At 40.2% G+C, this 22742-nt stretch overlaps 1 protein-coding gene across 7 annotated transcripts in view; it reads left to right on the forward strand.

The window, feature by feature from the left end:
- Positions 1-22742, forward strand: part of ENOX2 (ecto-NOX disulfide-thiol exchanger 2) — a 348995-nt gene that overhangs the window by 288958 nt on the left and 37295 nt on the right. For all 7 annotated transcript variants that reach the window (XM_049873404.1, XM_049873403.1, XM_049873405.1 and 4 more), the window contains 4 exons: positions 2753-2986; positions 6802-7014; positions 8719-8825; positions 18104-18218. In XM_049873404.1, the coding sequence (XP_049729361.1) occupies positions 2753-2986; positions 6802-7014; positions 8719-8825; positions 18104-18218 (669 nt within the window). The remainder of the gene's footprint in view (positions 1-2752; positions 2987-6801; positions 7015-8718; positions 8826-18103; positions 18219-22742) is intronic.

A 22742-nucleotide genomic window follows, 5' to 3' on the forward strand; every position in this document is an offset into this window, starting at 1 on the left:
TAGATTTTTGAAATTATTTTTTCTTTCTCTGTTTCATTTTGGGTAGTTTCTGTTGCTGTCTTCAAGTTTACTAATCTTTCCTTGTACAATGTCTAATTTGCCATCAGTCCTATTGAGTGATGTTTTTTTAACACAGATATTGTAGCTTGAATCTCTGAAAGTTAGATTTTTTACTCTTTTTTTTAACTTTTGTGTTTCAACTTAATATGTTCATTTTTTTCTCTACCTTCTTGAACATGTAGAATCCAATTATAATCATCTTGATGTCCTTGTCTATTAATTCTATCGTGTGTATCACTTCTGAATCTCTTTTGATTGACTGATTTTTTTTATCATTATTATAGGTCATGTTTTCCTGCTTCTTGCATACCTGGTGATTTGTTATTGGATGCCCAACCAAAAACCAAACCCACTTCCATTGGGTCGATTCCAACTCATAGCAACCCTACAGAACAGAGTAGAACTGCCCCCATAGGGCTTCCAAGGCTACAAATCTTTATGGAAGCAGACTGCCACATCTTTCTCCCACAGAACGGCTGGTGGGTTCAAACCACCAACGTTTCAGTTAGCAGCCGAGTGTTTAGCCACTGTGCCACCACAGGTCCTTTATTGGATATCAGACATTGTGAATTTTAACTTGTTGGGTGCCAGATATTTTTTTATTCCTATAAATGTTGAACTTTGTTCTGGGATGCAGTTAAGTAACTTGGAAACCTTTTGGTCCTTTTACGTGTTAGTTTGTTAGGCAGGACCAGAGCAGTGTTTAGTTCACTATTGAGGCAAAAACACTCCTGAGTACCCTACCCAATGCCCCGTGAATTAAGGGCTGTCCTGCTCTGGCTGATGAGAAAAGGAATTCTTCTCAATCTGCGTGAACTTCAGGGATTGTTCCCTCTACTCCTTGTATAGTTTCTGTACACACATGTAATCATCAGTACTTAGCCACGTAATACAGGAGGACCCTCTATAGCTCTCTGAAGTTTTTCTCTGTGCGCCTTTTTTCTTTCCAGTACCTTGCCTTGTAATCTCTATCTGCGTTAGCCTCCCTGGACTCCTGGTTCTATCACCTCCACTCAGGGAGATCACTGGTCTCTGCCAGAGTTCCCCTCCCTGCGTTGCAGCCCAGGCAATAAGCTGGGGCAATCATAGGGATTGCTTCATTTGGTTCCTGTCTCTCAGAGATGATTGTCCTTCATTGCCTGGTGTCCAATGTCTTCAAAAACATTGTTTGATATATTTCGTCCAGATTTGTAGCTGGTTCAGGCATAAGGGTCAATCCAGTCCTGTATCTCTCTTGACCAGAAGCAGAAGTCTTTGTTGGATATTATTCTTCAGAGGCAGGTTGGAATCGTGGAATGCATGATGGATTTTGAGTCTAATGTCCTGGATTCAAGTCCCAACCTCTACCATTTGCTAGTTATTTGACGCTGGGAAAGCCACTTAACCTCTCTAACCTCTCTGATGCTCAGTTTTCTCTTCTGTAAAATACTTACTCTGTGAAACTGTGCTGAAAATGAAAGGCGATAAATGTATGTGGAAGCATCTAGCTCAGCTCCTGAAACTTAGAAAGTATTTAGTAACTGTTTTTTCTCCATTTTTTATTAAAAGACTTGGGTAGTATAGCTGGCAAAAAAGTAGAGATGGGGGTTTGAATCCTGGTTTTCTGAATCCCAGTCCTATACCACTATATCGCAATCGCACTTTTTTTTTTCAAGGATCCAAAGCTACACGTCACATGTGTCACCACTCCCCATCACATCTAAGTTTTTTTTCCATAACAGAATGCTTCAGAGTTGCCAAATGCAGCTAGGAAGCAATTTTAAGGATGGAAATACTGAGCTGATATGTTTAAATTTTACCAAAATGCTGTGCGGTGGTGGGGCTGATAGTCTTGGTGAAGTTCTCCAAAGACACTACAGTTCAGGGCCACCTTTTATTCCCAGCCTTAGTGCCACATAGGGCTCATTGTTCATACTATTACCCACAGAGCTGCCCTCTGCCAGAGGTAGGTGACAGATGGAGGAATGGAACTCCTAAGAACAAGAAGGGCCCAAGCCATAGAACAGTAAGTAAACTGTTATCATAGATGAGGCTGTAATCTAAGTCTTTTGGTGGCTCACTGTCTTAGTCATCTAGTGCTGCTATAACAAAAATACCACAAGTGGATGGCTTCAACAAACAGAAGTTTATTCTCTCACAGCCTAGTAGGCTAGAAGTCCAAACTCAGGGCCTCAGTGCCAAGAGAAGGCTTTCTCTCTCTAATGGCTCTAGAGGAAGGTCCTCGTCATCAGTCTTCCCTTGGTCTGGGAGTATCTCAGCACAGGGACCTGTGGTCCAAAGGACACGCCCTGCTCCCAGCACTGCTTTCTTGGTGGTATGAGGTCCACACATCTCTCTGTTCACTTCTCTCTTTTATATCTCAAAAGAGATTAGTAAGACACTATCTAATCTTGTAGATCTCATCAGTATAACTGCCACTGATCCATCTTATTACAGCATAGTGATAGGATTTAGAACACATAGGGAAATCACATCAGATGACAAAACGGTAGACAACCGTACAATACTGGGAATCAGGACATAGCCAAGTTGACAGATATTTTGGGGGGACACAATTCAATCCATGACACTCACCTTGCTAGTAGTGGGGAGAGAATCTGGTGTTACTAGGTCACTTGAAACTGCTGCAACCACATCTGAAACATTGCTGTTCTTACACCCCTCTCTCTGTTTCTCCTTCTTGTAAACTTAGGTTACCGCATTCGTCTGGGCTCTAGCACTGACAAAAAGGACACAGGCCGGCTCCACGTTGACTTTGCGCAGGCTCGAGATGACCTGTATGAGTGGGAATGTAAACAGCGCATGCTAGCAAGAGAGGAGCGCCACCGCCGAAGGCTGGAAGAAGAAAGATTCCGCCCACCATCCCCACCCCCTGTGGTCCACTATTCAGATCACGAATGCAGTGTTGTTGCTGAAAAGCTGAAAGGTACAGGAGGCATTCCAGTTTCACGATTACAAACTCTACCCCTTTTATTAAGGGAAATTTAATAAATATATTTGTTTGCTGGCAGTTACCCTTTGAGTTTTGCATTAAAGGATTTTAAGCAATTCTTGTGTTGGAGACTTGCAGATAGAGAATACTACCTAGTAACTCAAGAAGCAGGAAATTTTTTAAAATAATTTTTATTGTGCTTTAAGTGAAAGTTTACAAATCAAGTCAGTCTCTCACACAAAAACCTATATACACCTTGCTATGCACTCCCAATTACTCTCCCCCTAATCAGACAGCCCGCTCTCTCCCTCCACTCTCTCCCCTCTTGTCCATTTTGCCAGCCTCTAACTCCCTCCACCTTCTCATCTCCCCTCCAGGCAGGAGATGCCAACATGGTCTCAAGTGTCCACCTGATCCAAGAAGTCCACTCCTCTCCAGCATCCCTCTCCAACCCATTGTCCAGTCCAATCCATGTCTGAACAGTTGGCTTCGGGAATGGTTCCTGTCCTGGGCCAACAGAAGGTCTGGGGGCCATGACCACTGAGGTCCTTCTAGTCTCAATCAGACCATTAAGTCTGGTCTTATGAGAATTTGGGGTCTGCATCCCACTGCTCTCTTGCTCCCTCAGGGGTTCTCTGTTGTGTTCCCTGTCAAGGCAGTCATGGGTTGTAGCCGGGCACCATCTAGTTCTCCTGGTCTCAGGATGATGTAGTTGCTGGTTCACGTGGCCCTTCCTGTCTCTTGGGCTCATAATCACCTTGTGTCCTTGGTGTTCTTCATTCTCCTTTGATCCAGGTGGGTTGAGACCAATAGATGCATCTTAGATGGCCGCTTGCTAGTGTTTAAGACCCCAGACGCCACTCTTCAAAGTGGGATGCAGAATGTTTCCTTAATAGGTTATGCCAATTGACTTAGATGTCCCCTGAAACCATGGTCCCCAGACCCCTGTCCCTGCTACGCTGGCCTTCGAATCATTCAGTTTATTCAGGAAACTTCTTTGCTTTTGGAAGAGCCAGGAAATTTATCCCTTTCACCTATGTCTCTGCTCCGTTACTGTCCCAAGGGATGGCATTTTTATCTCCAGACTTTAGGTGACTAGGAAGAAACAAGTTTTCCCACTTTTCCACGTCAGAGAATTTCAGCTATGACCCATGACTTGGGACTTATGCTCCCTCTTTCATAACCTAAAACCAAACCCATTACCATCGAGTCAATTCCGACTCATAGCGAACCTATAGGACAGAGTAGAACTGTCCCATAGAGTTTCCAAGGAGCGCCTGGTGAATTCAAACTGCCGACCTTTTGGTTAGCAGCTGTAGCACTTAACCACTATACCACCAGGGTTTCCACCTCTTTCATAATCTTTCATAGTAGATACAAATTATAAATTTGAATTGTAAATCAACTGAGTGAATCAGAATGATAGACCTTAATATAGCCCTGAAAAACTCTGGTTAAATCCCCATCTTACAGATGACAAAGCAGAGGCCCAGAGAGGTGTAGTCACAGTGCATATTCTTCTTAGATTCCTCAAATTCTTAGCTAACACCGCCTAAAAGTGTTTAATACATTAAAATGACCAACTTATTCCACACAGTGGCTATGGCGACTTCTAGACACTGCAGAATTGGACTATTTTATCTTTAGTTTTGATTCCTGTTCCCCTTGCTTGACTCTCAGAGGCATTTTGCTAATTTAACATTAGTTGCCCTGCCTGGCCTCCTGTGTTAGTAGCTCAAAACCAGCTTTTGTCATTCTCTGAATATGGCTGATTTTATTGAGCTGCTGTCCTGTTGATCTTATTGATGACACCCATCTAGCTCTAATGGAATGAACTGTCCCTGCTCCTTATGCTGTAGGCTCAGCAAGATGCCGCTATTTCCTCTTTCCAAATAGGTCTCATTCATCCAACTTGTTTGCACCATATAGCCTAAGGGATTCACACATTTCAGAACTCCCTTGCTTGAACTGATGTTGTCTTCCTATAACAGAGAAGGAGAAAACCTAGAGTCCAGAACAGAGACACAAAAATAATGATTACCCTTTGAAAAACTGGAAACCCCGAAAGCATTGGTAAGATGCCAGGTCCAAAACTGTATACATGGTACCAAACAAGCCTATTTGAGTTTTTTAAAAAAATGAATTTGCTGGTCATGTAGACCTCAAGAGAAGCAAAATCTGAGCATGAACATAAAGGCTGACCTCTCCTTATATGTCTGCACTGAATAAAGGATGCAAGGCAAGAAGTTCACATTGCAGTGAGCGTGTGCTTGCCCACCCACAGAGGCATAGCACACAACTCAAGGCCAGATCGAGTTGAATGGATTTATCATTTTTAGGGTTAAACTGTGGCAAAGGAAAAACATAGTTCATTTGAACTATGTTAATATTGTCAGATTTTTTTCATAGTGCTGGAAAATTAAACTAAAGATTCTAAATTAAAAAAAAAATCTTTCAACATAGAAGTTTCTGGCCGGAGAGGGATATGAAGCCCTAGAACAGGGCTTCAATGGGATGCTAATGGACTCTTCTCTGAGGGGTCTCAAGCAGCAGAATCTATAAGTATCTATTGCAGGGAGCTGGACCAGAAGCTTTGGAAGAGCTGTGCTAACTATTTGAACATCAGAGAATAACTCCTAACTAGCTGCAGAAATCTACTTGGAGGGTTCCTTAGGCAGGAGAAGCAGGATGTGGAGAAATGTGGAAATAAAATGAATTGCATCAAAATAGATTGTGACTGTGACAGAGTAGAAGGCCTGGGGCTGTGGATTGGATTCAGGAGTATTGTTATAAGAGGTTGAAGATGTAAGTGCTTATACCTTAAGAATTAATCCCTTAACTCTTTCTTAAGGCTCCTTCTAACACTATAATTCTGTGGATCCAGGGTAAAGTTACTGTCAAAGTCAAGTGAAAGTCAGGGCTCAAGTTTACTTTTCCCTACTAAAACCCAGAATTGTATAATTCTGAAGTTCCTTCACTGTTCATTCACGCACACACACACACATCAGAGAGGTGAAGAAATTTGCAGTAAGTGAAAGCGATAATGTCTTAGGCATCCAGTGCTGCTATAACAGAAATACCACAAGTGGATGTCTTTAACAAAGAGAAGTTTATTCTCTCACAGTTAAGTAGGCTCCAAGTCCAAATCCAGGGCATCAGCTCCAGGGGAAGGCTTTCTCTGTCAGCTCTGGAGGAAGGTCCTTGTCCTCAATCTTCTCCCTGGCAGAGGAGCTTCTTAGGCGCAGGGACCCCGTGTCCAAAGGACACACTCTGCTCCTGGTGCTGCTTTTTTGGTGGTATGAGGTCCCCAACTCTTCTGCTTGCTTCCTTTCCTGGGGTGCAGGCCACACCCTAGGGAAACTCTGTTTACCTTGGATCAGGGAGGCGACCTGAGTAAGGGTGGTGTTACAATCCCACCCTAATCCTCTTTAGCATAAAATTACAATCACAAAATGGAAGACAACCACACAATACTGGGAATCATGGCTTAACAACATTGACACATATTTTGTGGGGACACAATTCAATCCATGACAGACAATTTTTTTTCCCCTTAGGGAAAAACAAAACAATTCTCTTTCTGAAAATTCTTCATAGACCACATCAATCTGGCTGCGTATAGAGACTTTCACTCTGTCTCTCTGTTGCCTGTGTGCAAGTGTGTGTGTGTGTGTGTGTGTGTAGCTCCCTCAGCAGTTCATTTAACAACCACTACCCAAAGCCATGGTGGTCTCTTCGCCAGCATATTAGGGAAATAGATTAAGATTCAGTTACCTTTGATGGTTCTAAATATAATTCTCTTTTTTCAGATGATTCCAAATTCTCTGAAGCTGTGCAGACCTTGCTCACCTGGATCGAGCGAGGTGAGGTGAACCGTCGCAGTGCCAACAACTTCTACTCCATGATCCAGTCAGCCAATAGCCACGTCCGCCGCTTGGTGAATGAGAAAGCTACCCATGAGAAAGACATGGAAGAAGCAAAGGAGAAGTTCAAACAGGCCCTTTCTGGAATTCTCATTCAGTGTGAGTAGAAGCCTAAGTTCTGCCGGAGGGTGAGAGGGCTCTTAGTCACCACTCTCTATACACAGGAGCCTGGACTTACAGAGCCATCCCTGTGTGATGGGCAAGGCTTCCTTCTTCTCTGCCTTGTGCTGTCATGATAGTACCAAGTGTCCAAGTTCCAGGTGCACAGGACACATGTGGGCATTGCCTATTTTCATCTTCTTCAACTCCTTAGAAACAGTTAACACGTAGGGCACCATCCTGCACTTTTCCGTTTTCTGGTTCTCAAGGTAAGTTTCCATTTTTCCTGGGCCTGAGTGGAGAGAATTTAGGATTTCTTTGCTGAAGCATTTTTCATCTTTTCTTCAGATTTGGATCATACTTATTATGTAATATACTTTTTAGATACTCCCTTTTAGTGATAAATGTAATTGTGTTTCCCAAGGTGACTGAATAGGAGCCAAATTTGCTCATCCTACTTTTTGTGTTTTTTTCCTTTCCTTTGCTGGATATCATAGACACTATGACAGGGAGTGGGAAGCCACTGAAATGGCCATTTTCAAAGAGACATGCTGCTCCAAACCTTTGCAAGGTCTCTTAAATGAGACAGAAGAGAGAAAATCTCATGTATTTGCTCACTATATTATAGAACTATACACTCACATCTTTTCAGTAAGAAACTGAATTCACCTTAAGAATAAGGGTATAGTTTTATGATTTTGCTTTTAAACAGTTATGGTCCACTCTTGCCATGTAGTATTCTTGACTCGTAGATAATTGGGAATAAGGAGGAGTTTTTCCATTTTCCATTTTTATTTTGAAAGTGTATGTGGGCATAGAATCTAGGAGGAGAAAGCACATGTCTTGAGGACCTGAGAATAAGTAGAAAGAGAGCAGCAAGCATCATGGGGCTGTAAGTGCGAAAATCATTAGAAGACAGTACAAACAGTACTGTAAAGAAAGAAAGACCACCTCTGTGTTTTCTTACTGTGAACACCCAGCCAGGTAGGGGCTCTCGTCCTACTTTTCTTTTTCCAAAAGAGTCGTGTCTTGGCTTCCTCTCTTGAACTAGTTAGGATAAAGCCCCCAGAATATTTATACACAATTTCCCGTCTGACATGTTAAGCAACCCTGCAAAATACTCCCTAGGACTGCACTTACACAGCATTCCTTCATAAAACTTATATTCCTCCAGTCAACGAGTCTAAGTGGACTTGAAGTAAATGCAATCCATCTTAGGTTTGGTTTGAAGCTTCTGGCTAAACATATCTCTGAATAGGACAAGGGTAAATTCTGTTGAAGTAAAGAACCCAGGCTCACTTTGAAGGGCCAGCTGATGAAAGGAGGCAGTGGGAGGAAGGGCTGGTACAGTTTGCCGCTTGTTGCAATGCTGTGCGGGGTCAGTAGTACAAAATCCCATTCACTACAACTCTTGCCTCGCCTGCTGGAATGAATCCAGACTGCCCGCATTGTAGCGTTAGGCACCATTTCACCCCAGGCCGTCTGGAGTTCACTTTTTTCTTTCTGTGTATTGATATTTCTGCCTTTGAGTTTCCTTGAGAATCTTGGTACCACACAGCCTTTTCCAAGCACGACCGCAGTCTAGCAAAATGTCATAACAAGAAGATAGCAAGCCTAATGCCTCTCTTTTATGTCTTTTCTCTTCTCTTTTGCCATCCCTGGATGATACCCTGGCCTGATTCAACTGCTGATTTGACGCCACAGTTGAGCAGATCGTGGCTGTGTACCATTCCGCCTCGAAACAAAAGGCCTGGGACCACTTCACAAAAGCCCAGCGTAAAAACATCAGCGTTTGGTGCAAACAAGCTGAGGTTGGTAACTTTTTACTCTGGGAGCCCCTCAGGGGGACAGTTTCTTTCTTTAACAAGTTATTGATTTGGAGTTTAGCCAACATTAAATAGTGTCACAAGGCCCTAATGAAACACTTTAAGACGTGTTCCACAGCCTGTCATTGTGCCCAGATCACCTGCTGCCAAAAGGGTAATAAATGTTCACGTGTTACCTTGAGTGCCTTTTGCTGGGTGGAAACCTTAGTAGTGAAACTATAGCCGCAATAATTGTAAGTTTATTTCTCTAAGCTGGCTAGTCTTGGGTACAACAATAATTAGTGACCTCTGCTTTTAGTGTTAGTAATATTAGGGCTGTCTTACATTTATTAGAGTGTCTTGACATTTGAGGCTGGAAGCTGCCTGGTGTTACACTGGAGGCCTGCAATTTCTGAGCTTCTTTTATCAAACCCATTCAGCAGTCTTTACAGGTGGCAGCTTTAAAGGTAACAGAGGACTCTGGTTTCAGATTAAGGTTGACACATACCTCTCTGCTTGTGCCGAAGTGACATTTTTAGTGTAATACTAGAATATGTACGACGCGATTATAGGTTGCTATTCTGAATCCGAGATTAAAAGCTGAGATGGGAGGTTTGTTTTCACTGATCTACCTTTGGCAATGGTAGACATATGCCTCAATCTCTTCTGTTCCTGAGGGCAACTTCCTTACCCAGCCCTGACACTTTCAATCTATATATGCAGCAACTTTTTCAACTTCGATTCTAAGTCCTCTTTGCCAGTCTGGCAGCGATCCTGTTACATCTGTCAATGCAGGGTGTCATATTCTTTAACATTTGAATAGCATTTTTAAGGCCTTTACATTTTATAAGCACTTTCACATCGGTTATCTCACCTATGTGAGCCTCACAATAGATGTGGTGTGGTAGGTAGAGCGTTAGATGTGGAATCGGGTATGAATTCAAATCTCAGCTCTGACACGTTATAGCTGGGTGACTTGGAGCAAGTTATTCAACCTTTCTCAGTCTCTGTTTCTTCATCTGTAAATTGGAAATAATAAAAGCAGTCTACATAAATGGTAAATAGTATTATTCTATTTATTACTAACAACTCCGTAAGGGATACAGAGTAGGTATGACACCCACGTGTAGTGATTTACACGAAAGCTCACAGTTAGCAAGTGGTTAATGCAGGACTAGAAATTACTCTTCTTACTTTGAGCTCTGATACAAACTGCGTTATTGCCTTGAGCAAGTCATTTAACCTTTGTGGACCTCCATTTCCTCGTCTGTAAAATAAAGATAATAATCTGTTCTCTCTGTCCTTTGTTAGATTATATGGGATAGTTCCTATGGCAACAATTTGAAAACCAGGAAGGGTGTTTAGGGGAAAATAAACCAAACTTTTCATAAACTGATGGTCTCTGAGTCATCAGATCCAGAGGCTCATTGGAGAGAAACCCCTGGAGACATCAGCCCAAAGGATGCTTTAGAGTCATTGTTTAATTATTAAAAAAATAATAATAATTAGGAACAAAAAGGAAGCTATGGTCTTATTGTAATATAAAATGATTTTAGGGTCCATACCTGGAATCTTAGGGCTACCTCATGTTGTTGAGCCTCTACAAACAAAATTCAACATTTCAATTCAAATGTTTACTGAGCACCTTCTCTGTCTCTGGTTTTATGCCCTGGTGGCACGGTGGTTAAGAGCTATAGCTGCTAACCAAAAGGTCGGCAGTTCAAATCCATCAGGCACTCCTTGGAAACCTTGTGGGGCAGTTCTACTCTGTCCCCTAGGGTTGCTATGAGTCTGAATTCACTCAGTGGCAATGGGTTTGATTTTTGTTGGTATTATATCAGGCAAAACAGGATGAGAAATAGTCTTTGTCCTCAGTAAGCTAGAAGGGTTACTAAGGTGATCAGGGGAAGAGTAGAGTTTAGTACACTAAATTAAAAATATCCAAATGCTTTTGGATTGAGAATTAAGGTTGAGAAGAAAATAGTCAATGTGTCTTACAATTATAGAGAAGTAGTATTAAGTCTGTACCCTCCCTTCAATGCTTAAACTCTTGTATCCCTCTTAGGGAGCAAAAGGAGCTGCCTGAAGTGCCCTACCCTTTACCCTGCCAATACAATAGTGTCTTTTAGTAGAAGGAAGGGAGCCTCAGGTTAGAGCACTGACTTGCCTAGGCCACAACCCTTTTATAAACTGTTTTGCCATAAAATATTCTTCATCAGTACTATTCATCAAGGCTTGCTGTAGTTGTCTCCAGCCTACCTATACAGTAGGTCTAGGCCTGAGTTTAATTACATTTACAATAAAAGTAGTTATGCTAGTGGGCTGGATATTTCTCCAGGCCTGTAAAGAACTAAGACTCTGAACCCTATCACCCAATATTGTAGCAGAGCCTCCTTGGCAGAATGAAGAGGATACGATACGCAGTCAGCATGACTTGGCGAGAGCTACATATTTCATACTGTGTCTTGTAGACTTTGTAAAAATCCAGAAAAAGTCTTCTGCCTGTTTGATTGGACTGAATGAAGGTCCACCTTGAATACCTGAATGTTGATAAGGAAAACTATTGAGCACAGAACATAGCTTGTGGCCTTCCTCTGGCATTTCATTCCGTAAACCTGAAAGATCTCTTCTGCTTTATATTGGTGGCTCTTTAAATCATGGCTTTTCTCCCCCTCTGCATACTTCCAGTCAATAACACACAACTCTGAGGCCTGGAAAGAAGTATCCTGTGGGAAGCAAAGTAACTGTCCTCTTATAATTGTGGCTGCCTCTTAGCATCCCACTGAGAGTCAGAGCATCTCTAAGACTTAATCCACTGGACTTAATCCACTTTTTCTTAGCCTAGGCATCAAAGCTGCAACTCATAATTCAGAGGTTTCAGCAAGATGGAAGTTTATGACATATAGCCTTTTTTACCAGTTGCCTCTGGGAACAAGCCAGCCAGTGACCTCCTTCTGTCACAAAGGACCTGTTCCTTGTCCCATGATTATCCTTCTACCAGCGGCCAACACTGTCTTACTCTGGTGAGAGAAAGGCTACGAAGTGAGAAGGAAAAGTTCCCACCTTGGGAGAGCTTAGGCACTGACTTTGGTAGCATATGCTAGGCAGACTAGTTTGCCAGTGAGTCTTTTTCACTGGTTTACTTTGCTGCTTTGTATGTATGTGAGACTCATACGTATAGGGTCACTATGAGTCAGAATCAATTCAACGGCAATGGGATGTATGTGAGGCTCCTGCTCAGATAGTTGGAAAGAGTGGTAAGAGAAGACTGATGTCCTTCCCCTTACTGAAGGTCAGTGTCTACAGTGACCTTACCAGCAGTTCTGTGTGTTGTGGGAACTCTTAGTCTATAGAATCATTAGATAAGAAGCTAAATCTGGAATGATGTATAAAAACTACAGCCATAGCAGTAGGCACTGGAAGATACCCCTTTGCTTCCTCTTTAATATGAGGTTTTACACCACTGGGCCAGAGGAAAAGGGCTTGGTGAGTGTCAGCATTCTCATAAAAGGAAATACTTTGATGCTGAAATAACTTTCTTTCTAGATTTATAGGCCTACTATTCTAAACTCTGAGAAACTATTTGCAGATGGATATCCAAATCATCCACATACCCTTGTTTTAGGGCCCATTTGCACTAACACTAGCTATTTGGTTTCAGCCATCAAAAAACATATTAATACACACAGCCGATTATTGTAACTGCTGTCAATAAGTTGTACACCTGTAAAAACTTGAATTGACAAAAGCTGTGTGATAGATATATTTACAACAAAGACAAAAAAAAAAAAAAAAGAATAGCTGCTCAGGCTGCTTATATATAACCCAAAACCTCATGGGATTTGGTTCCTTGGTTTGGAAGTTTAAGGTCATGGTTTTGTGGATCATCCCAGTTAACTGGCCTAATAACATGCTTAGTGCTTCTGTTCGACCTCCTAGTTTGTGGTGTAGTACCTAGAATCTTAAAAGCTTTCAAGCGGCCATCCGAGGCACAACAATTGGTCTCTATTTGCAACAGGAAGAAGGAGAGTCAGGAATAGGAGGAGGATATGGAATGTGTGGCTAACTGCCTCCATGAACAGCTGCCTCCTATGCCATGAGAATAGAAGAACTGGATGGTGCCCTGCTATCATTACTCAACATTTTGATCAAAGATTCCGTAGAAGAATCCTGATCAAAAGGGGGAAATGCAGAACAGATTTCAAATTCTTATTGACTGTAGACTTCCTGGAGACATGAAGGTTGGATGAACCCCTGAAACTATTGCCCTGATATAATCTTTAAACCTTAAACCAAAAGTATGCCCTGAAATCTTCTTAAAACCAAGCAGTAGTTTAGCTTAACTAGTAAAAAAAAAAAAAGGTCTGCCTTGAGCATTATGCTCCTTGAAGAACTAGCTATATGGGATCAAATTGATAATAGCAACTCAAAAGATTAGATAGGAACCTTAGGGAGCAGTTGGGGAGGAACGACTCAGAAAAGGAGGATAAGAATGGTTGCACAACTTGGAGAATGTGATCGGTGTTACTAAATGGTACATGTAGAAACTGTTGAATTGGTGTATGTTTTGCTGTGTACATTCTCAACAACAACACGTTTAATAAAAGGGTAGAAACTTTAATTTTCTGTGATAGTGTTCCTATCATAAAGGAGGAATAAAATGAGTTTAAATCCACACAAATTTTTGTGAAAACTACTGTAGTTAGATAATTAACGTGCAACCATTGATGATTTGCTTACTTTATGATAAATGAAAAAATGTCGTGTGGTACAAAAATGACTCTTTTCATGCGTTTTCCTCTGTCTTGGGTTTCAGTTTTATTCTATATGAAAGTGTTTTGTTCTCCATTGTAGAGCGGTATGTGAATTTCTTAGCCTCAGAAAAAGTTACCATTACGACAGACACAAAGCTAGTATAACACATTCCCCAAAATCACTAACAGTTCACTATTTAGATGAAAAATATCACAGACCTACTGGGGAAGGTACAGATGTTGACTGGGCAGGAGAATGGTGCAGAAACTTTAATAGGCCTGTTCACCTTTTATGATGTAGTCTATCAGTGACCTGACCCAGTCAGTTTTAGGGCCAGATTTAAAAATGCAGATTGACAGAAAATGTTTATGCATGCCATTGCCGCTCCTATGGCTGCAGCACTGAATCCAAATGTCACCATGGAAAATGGGGCAAATCAGGAGCTGTTTCCCTTGCTGCTTGCACTTCAGTGGCTCATAGTCCTCCTCCTTCCTGCAGTTATGTCCAAGCTAGTTATGGTGTCTTTCTCAGGTAAATGCCACCTTTTAGCCCTTCACTCTGAAGATATTTGTTAGGGTTTATTTCCCAAAGTAGAACTTTTTGATCTAACTGGAAAATGCAAAAAAATAGGCATCTCAGATATCAAGTGATTTTATGGTAAGGTTTTCAAGGAATTAAAATCTCACTTGCTTTACTTGGGTGTACTGTCATTTACTAAATACTTCCCCATAAGTTTACTTTAGTATGGTACCCTATAACCTATGATGTTCTCTTTGCCTTTTGTCCCATTCATATAACTTAGTGTTGGGTATATATAGAAGAACAATAAGACCCATAGTTTCTTTGTAGCTAAGAAGGATTGTCTAGTGTTTAGAGGGTTCTGAGCTCTCTCACTGTGCCCGACTCTGAGTAACTTAGAGCAAACTTCCTCTTAGTTTTTCTTGCTGTCATTTCATTATCAGCTAAATGGAACTGATAATTCTTGTTCCTGGAGTGTTTTTAGGCATTTCGGTAAAATTTTCCCATAGGTCTGTTATATTTCTAGGGTTTTTTTTTTTTTTTTTAAGATGTGAAAGACTTGTAGATAAGCTGTATCACTTAGTAACTGAACTTTTTGTGCTTCTAAGAAGAGATTATGCTCTCTTACCCAGCTGGAAACAGAAAGATGCTTTGTGGTTGCTGAGAAGCTACTTAGCTCTCACCTAGATCTTGCTGCCCTGGGACATTTCCCTAGAAGGAACACAATTTACTTTTATGAGAAAGATAGTAAAGTTCCTAGAGTTAAGTGGAATGTTTGTGACTTGAGACGGTCTCTGCTTATACACTCTGACAGCCTACGTTTTTGTTAGGCAACTAGGAGATGCAGTAAGTTATACAATATTCACAATTTGCCAGTGTCAAACTTATTATAATTACCCTTCCAAGAACAGCTCTTTGATGATAACTGAAACCCAGACTCTGGAGATAGGATGAATTCTTAGAAATGAGCAATTCTTGTATTGTTCTCTGTGCGGTGAGTTTGAATAAGACATAACAAATGTCTGTCTTGACACAGTCCTTTAGACTTCATTTTTCTCAAGCAAGTTGTTATTTTCGCCTGTTTTAAGTAATGGCCCTGCAGCACATGGGAGATGCTATGTTAGCATCTGGTTTTTCCTATTACTTCTTAACTTTATCAGTGATGATGCTGAACAGCTCACCTTTTTTAAAGAGTCTTTTATTTATTGTTAGGAAACCCTGGTGGCGTAGTAGTTAAGTGCTACAGCTGCTAACCAAAGGGCCGGCAGTTTGAATCTGCCAGGCGCTCCTTGGAAACTCTACGGGGCAGTCCTACTCCGTCCTATAGGGTCACTATGAGTCGGAATCGACTCGACGGCACTGGTTTTGGTTTTTATTTATTGTTAGCAAAAACTTAGCCTGATATAGAATCCATTATTTTTCCTGATAAGAGGAATAAAAAAAGAGGCTATTGGTTGGGATAGTGATTAACTATAACATTAATGATTAAGAAATCCATTTCAAATATTTATAGTCCCCCTAAATGGAGGCAAAGGAAGCCTGGTGGTGCAGTGGTTAAGCATTTGGCTGCTAACCAAAAGGTCAGCGGTTCAAACCCAGAAGCTGTTCTATGGGAGGAGGATGTAGCAGTCTGCTCCCATAAAGATTACACAGCCTTGGAAACCCTATGGAGCAGTACTACTCTGACTTATAGGGTTGCTATGAGTTGGAATAGACTCGACGGCATTGGGTTGGGTTTGGTTAAAATGGAGGCAATTTTTAGCAGGCAGCTTTGAATATTTCCTTCATAACAGCCCAGTTGGGACTAACCTAGGCAGGAAATTCTCAACTTGATGCTGAGGAGCCTCTGCCAGGCATCAGGTGGCCTCTAAATGATTGCAGCCTACTCCAAAATGCACAGTCCTCCTTACTTTTTTTTTTAACTGACTTTTCAGTGTGATCTTGGTCGTGTCCAGTGATCTTTAGACCTTAATGAATATCTAAGTTTACAACCGCTAGCACTTTCCTTCAGCCTAAAGAACATCGTTTAGCATTTCTTGTAGTGCAAGTCTGCTGGTGGTGAATTTTCTCAGGTTTTGTATGTCTGGAAATGTCTTTATCTCATTTTCATTCTTAAAGAAATTTTCTCTGAATGCAGTATTCTAAGTAAACTGATTTTTTTTTCTTCTAGCACTTTAAAGATATTGTTCCACCAATTTCTGGCCTTCGTTGTTTCTGAAAGAGACCAAAGTATTCAAATCATTGTTCCCGTGTATATAATGTGTTGTTTTTCTCTGGTTGCTTTCAAGATTTTCTCCTTATCTTTAGTACTTAACATTTGACTATAATGTCCCTAGTATGCTTTTTTTTTCACATATATCCTGCTTGGGTTTCACTAAGCTTCTTAAATCTGTAGATTAATGTCTTTCACCAAATTTGGGAACTCTTTAATCATTATTCAATTTTTTAAAATCATTCTCTCTCTGTGTTATGTTCTAGTAACATGTATGTTAGACCTTTGGATGTGACCCCACAAGTCCCTAAGTCTCTATTAGTGTTTTTCTTTAATGTATATGCTTCTCTCTGTTCTTCAGATTGGACAAATTTATATCATTTATTTAAGTTATCCCTTTATTATTACATTTTTTTCAGTTTTAGAACTTCCATTTGGTTCTTCTTAATAGTTTCTATTTCTCTGCTGAGATTTCCTATCTTTTCATTCTTTACGAGCATATTTCCTTTGCTTCACTGAGCGTAGTTATAATAGCTGCTTTAAAATCCTTGTCTGCTAGTTCTCACATCTGGGTCATTTCAGCGTTTGACCTATGTTGATTGTCTTTTATCTTGAGAGTGGATCACTCCTTCCAGTTCTTTGTATGTCAAGCAATTGTGGATTTTATCCAGGATATTGTGAATATTATTTTGTGAAGACTCTGGATTCTGTTATATTTCTCCGAAGAATGTTGACCTTGTTTGTTTTGTTTTAATGGTCAATTTACTTAGTTGGATTCAAACTGAAAACTCTGTCTCTTAGATGGCAGCTGACGTCTCAGTTCTGTTCTTTCAGCCTTAGCTGTGCTGCTTAGAATCTGTCCTGCCTGTGCATGCATGGTTCAGGGGTCATGCAGAAATTTGGACAGATCTTATCTACAGAAATTGGAACTCTCCTTCTTTGGCTTTCTCCTTCTTGGGATTCCTCCCCCCGCTCCCCACTTTCCAGTGCATATGCTTACCATGAATTCTCTCCTCCAGTTCCTTAGACCATAAGACTGTAGGTTTTCTATAAGGGTTTTAGCCACCCTGTGAGGTGCTAGCTCTGGTCTGCTCTCAGACCATGAGACTCTTAAAAAACTGGGAAGCTCACCTGTGCTGTTCACTTCTTCCTAGTATCAGCTGCTCTTCAGAATAACCCTGCATTTGTTCATTCTCCAGTGCCAACAAATAGTTGTGGATTTTATTTTGTATCATTTTGTGTTTTGTCCAGAGTTTAAAGTTGCTATCCATGGGAGAGTTGGTTGGTAGGAGCTTACTCCTGACAGCTTGTTTTTGCTGTAACTCGTAAACCTGCAAAAACATGATTAAGAGTTCTGTTGAGTAAAACTGTAAGGGGGGAGGGAAGGAGGTAAAACTGTAAGTGGGGAGGGAAGGAGGTAGCAAGCAGCAAAATCAAAGGGTCAGACATCAGAAGGTGAAAATGAGAGAACTCCTAACAGAAAGTGCAGAATTCTATGTGAGTAAGAGGTGAGGGGTGCTTCATGACCTGAAGTACTCTCTACCATGGGAGAGATACAAGAGTCATAGATTGCCAGAGCCCTGGGTATGGAAAGAAGGCTTTAAGTAGGATAGAGTAGACTACAGTCTGTTTTTCCTTTGCTATTTGAGTGCCGCTATGCCTTTGCTGTAAGGGTGTGCTAAGGTTTTGTTGTATGCCCCCTCCCCAAAAAAGCTGTGCTTTATTTTATCTTTAACCCTGTTCATTTCCTCACATTTGCAAGGCTTTACCATCTAAAAAGTATACATTTTAACCTTAGGAAATTCGCAACATTCACAATGATGAACTAATGGGAATCAGGCGAGAAGAAGAAATGGAAATGTCTGATGATGAAATAGAAGAAACAACACAAACAAAAGAAACTGAGGAATCAGGTAAGAATAAATTTGTTTTGTTTTATTTAAGCAACACTTGCTTGTAGGAATGATATTAAAATTTTTTAATACCCAGTAAGGTGTGAACACCTTCCAGTTAGACTGGACACCAGCTAGAAACAATTGGTAAGGCTGTACAAGTACACACTGGCTGAATATCAACCTTGTGGTTACAGGATTTTCAATGGTCTTCATTTATTCCCATCTTTCATTGTAGCACCTAATTGAAAGTAGACTTTCTTTTCCAAGAAGCAGTAGGCAGTTAGGCAATATTATTCTGTGCTCGTTTTGAATTTATTAATATTATATTATGCAGGATAAACCATAAGAGACCATATTCATAAATGGGTAACTAGTTAACCTTCTGGGAAAAATAAGTAGATCCCTACCTCACTTATACCTGACACCAAAATTAATTATAGATGAATTTAAGATTGAAATGTATTTTTTAAAAAAGATACATATAGCAAAAGAAAATATAGAAACCATAAAGTTGGGTTATATAATTTGGGGATGACAGTCATCAGTGTTAGAAATCCTAAAGTAAATTTTTGATAAATTTGTCTGCATAAAAATTAAATAGTTCCATAAAGAAATCATAAAGATAAAAGAGAATCTACAACCAAAAGGAAATATCTACAATATATCACAGTCTGCCTGTCTGCTGCCTTCTGCTGTGGTTATTTGGGAATATATCGGGACTAAATGGAAATCCACAAGCAGTTGTATGGATAAAGGCTTATAGGACCTCAGTGTCAGGCGGAGGCCACAGTGTGGGTCCCTGGTGGACCCATAGGGCAAACCTACTGAGCAATATGACAACACCTGAACCCTTCAATTTCATAACAGATCTTGCAGGGGAATTGCCACAGGGAAAATAAAATATCAACTAGAAAACCAGTGTTTTCAGGCAAATCATTCCAGCAAATCTTAGGAGTCTATAAGATAACAGTGAAAAAGCACTGGACTTAAAGTTAGGACACTTGAGTTCTAATGTCAGCTCTGTCCTTGACTGAGGAGGGACTTCTTTCTCGCTGAGCCTTAGCTTCCTTACTTGTAAGAAGTACGTTATAAAAGCCATCTAACAGGGATGTTGTGAAAATTCAGTGGGCTCATTTATTCATTCATTCCTTCAATAACTATTTTTTTATATGCCAAGCACTGTACTTGACATTGGAGATATAATAATATACTGGCCTTGCCCTTGAAGAGCTCATAGTCTAGTGGGAGCACCTGCCATACTGCCTGGTACCTACTACATGCTCAATAAACATGTGCATGTGTGTGTATGTGTGAGAGAGAAAGAGAGATTGATTGATTGATTGATAAGTCAAATCTGAATATCCTGGTTCCAGTACTTGAATATGGAAGATAGCAGCTCTATAGCCACTTGAGTGGTCCTAGAATCTTCACTCCATACAACTCTTAAGAAAATGATGAAGTCAGATTTTTTTTGAAGGAATTCATTAGCTGTTGCATCTGAGTTTCCCACCACTTTTCCCATATGTTAGATCCCTAAACATACAAACAAACATCTATATTGAATAAACCCTTTGTCATCACTGGACAGTTAGCATTTTCAGAACACTGAACTATTTACTGCAAATAAATGCTACAAACTTAGAGCCAAAATAAACAAAAGAGTTTAATAATAATTGAGCTATTCAAATTATTTAAGTGCTTAGGATGTTTTATAACTGATTAACCTTTGACTTGTGGGATTGTCTCCACTGCAGTATCTGCAGTACGTATAGAGTGTTTATCCAGTGTTATGAAATAAATGCAACTATAAGTTTGAGCATCCACCTGATAAATTACTGAGTTTGAGAAGTTATTGGGGAAGGAGAGGGGCGTATGGGAGATTCAGATTGAATGTAACTTACTAGTGTTATATAATTGCATTTTGCTTCTGTATCTCTTTTGAGTTAAAAGCTGTATTGGCTACTACACAGAACCTTATTCGTTTAGAGACTGGAAACTCCCTGACAGATCATCTTATAGCTGTTTTCTTTCCTGTTCCACATGCCAGGATGCTGCTTTGTCAAATAAAGCTATCTACAATATACTTAATGAAGCTTATCAAATAGCTTTTCTCCCAGAAGGTTTCAATTCATTTTAATTCAAGGACTTTTGAGCATTTTTCTTCCCCTCGATCGTATCTAATTTTGTTATCTCGCTGCTGTAGTACTCAAGTGCAGAAATCCTGCTCAGCGTGAGCCAGTGAGACAGTCCTCAGTTTTTATCTAAATCAGCTACATGTTTTACTTATTGCTTGGTTCCAATTAAAAGCTTAAGAAACTAGATCTCAGAGTTGTTTTTTTGTTTGTTTTTTTCTTTCCATGCTGCCAAGCCTAAATTCCAGGAGCCTATAGCATGTTTCTGGTTAGCTCTGACTTCCCAGTGGAATTAAGAGTCAAAATCAACCTAGCAGTCTCAGTTGCTTTCCTTGGAGTGCCACAAAATTACTATACTTCAAGAGACTCTATGCTTGCCAGCCCATATTTGTGATGCAGTATTTGAAATACTCTTTCCATGGAAGAGGGGACTGCTGTGATCAAAGAAATGTATTGAAGAGGGAGAATCACGTTAAAGCAAACCATGATAGTGGGACATTATTTCATTCTATTGTTAGCCATGATGGAGAGCACATGTACCCAGTAAACATAAGAATAGCCAGCTGTTCCCGTTCAGCATTTATCTTCTGCCATCTTCATTGTAGACTAGTAGTTCTCAGATTTGGTATACGTGAGAATCACTTGGGATACTTTTAAACATTCAGATTCCTGAGCTTCAGAATTGATTAAGTAGGTCTGCAGTGAGGTTCAGAAAACTGCATTTTATCTCGCATCCTAAATGATTTAGATGCTGGCGATCCAGGGAGCACATTTTGAGAAACTATACATATATTGACTTAGATTAATTCTCCTTCATTGTTCTAGCCAAAGGTTTCTCTTCCCTTGATATCCAGCCTCCTTTCTACTCTCCCACGGCCTCCCATTATTCCCATTTTAGGATTTCGACCAATTAATTAGCAAGCACTATATAAAAAAAATTTTTTTTTTATATAGGAGCCCTGGTGGCGCAGTGGTTAAGAGCTATGGCCACTAACTGAAAGGTTGGCAGTTCAAATCCACCAGCCACTCCTCGGAAACCCTATGGGGTAGTTAGTTCTACTTTGTCCTATAGGGTGCTATGAGTTGGAATTGACTCGATGGCAATGGGTTTGGTTTATTTAATTAATTTATTTATTTAGGTATGTCCTATAAGCTGAGGGTAATAGAGCTGTATGTTTGTACTCAATAAACTCATAATATAGTAAGTGCACATAAAATATAAGAAATACTGTGTGGTACTAATCTAGAAGAGATTATTGCTTAGAATGCAGTAGGCCAAGAGGTACCAGTGTGGGCCAGAGTAGTCATACTCAGTGAGCTTAAACAGGGCCATGAAAGATGACCAGTTTTGGACAAGATGAGGGCAGGTAAGCATCTTGATGAAGGGAAGGGAGGAGTAGAAGAAGTGGGGCTTAAAGAGGAAAATAAGCATGATGTGTATATGGGCATATAAAAGATTTGAGTAAGCAAGGTGGACCCAGGCTATGGGGGACCATGAATGCTGATCTTAGACTTAGCATAGTAAGTAATATGGAACCATTAGCATGTCTTGACTGTGCCACTAATATGATGAAAGCAGCACAAATTATATATATTTATGGGATAATTTTACATTAAGAGAGACCAGTCAGAGACCTTTGTAGGAATTGAGATGTGAAATTTTAAAGGCTGGTACTAGAGTAAAGGCAACGGAAACTGAGAGAAAATGATAGAGGAGGAGGCAATGGAGATTAAAGATGCTAGGAGTCATTTCAGAGGAATAAACTTAAGTCTTTGGTGCCAGATTGGATATAGATGAAGAAGAAAAGGAAAGAATGCAGAATGGGTCTTAAGTTTTCTATTCTGGGAAATTGGAGGGTTGGTGGTAGAACTGACAGAAATGGGCTGATAAATGAGGCTGATTTCAAAATAATGGTGAGCTCAGTTCCAGACAGCAGGTAGTTAGGAAATAGGCATAAAGGATTTATATTTGAAAGGACAAATAATTGTATGATCCCAACTTTATATGAAATATCTAGAATAGACAAATGTATAGAGACTAAAGTTTATTAGTGGTTACCAGGGGTGGGGTGGGAAGGGGAGTCGTTGTTTAGGAAACAGTGAGTATAGTTAATGATGAGTGATAGAAAATTTGGCAACAGATATTGGTGATTGTTGCACAACATGATGAATGTAATTGGTGCCACTGAATTATATGTGTAAAAATGTTGAGTTGGAAAATGTTGTGTTATATATATTTTTACCACAATAAGTTTTTTTTAAAAAAAGGATTTTTATTTGAGTCAGGGTTGAAGAAAGTAGGAGTAGAAGATGGTAGTATATTGAACCATTGGCTGAAGCCCTAAAATATGAATAAATTACCACAAAAGGCAAGTGAGAGAATGAAGAGCAAAGATCTGAGTATAAAACT

This window comes from Elephas maximus, chromosome X, assembly GCF_024166365.1.
Source record: "Elephas maximus indicus isolate mEleMax1 chromosome X, mEleMax1 primary haplotype, whole genome shotgun sequence".
Classification (NCBI taxonomy): Eukaryota; Metazoa; Chordata; class Mammalia; order Proboscidea; family Elephantidae; genus Elephas; species Elephas maximus.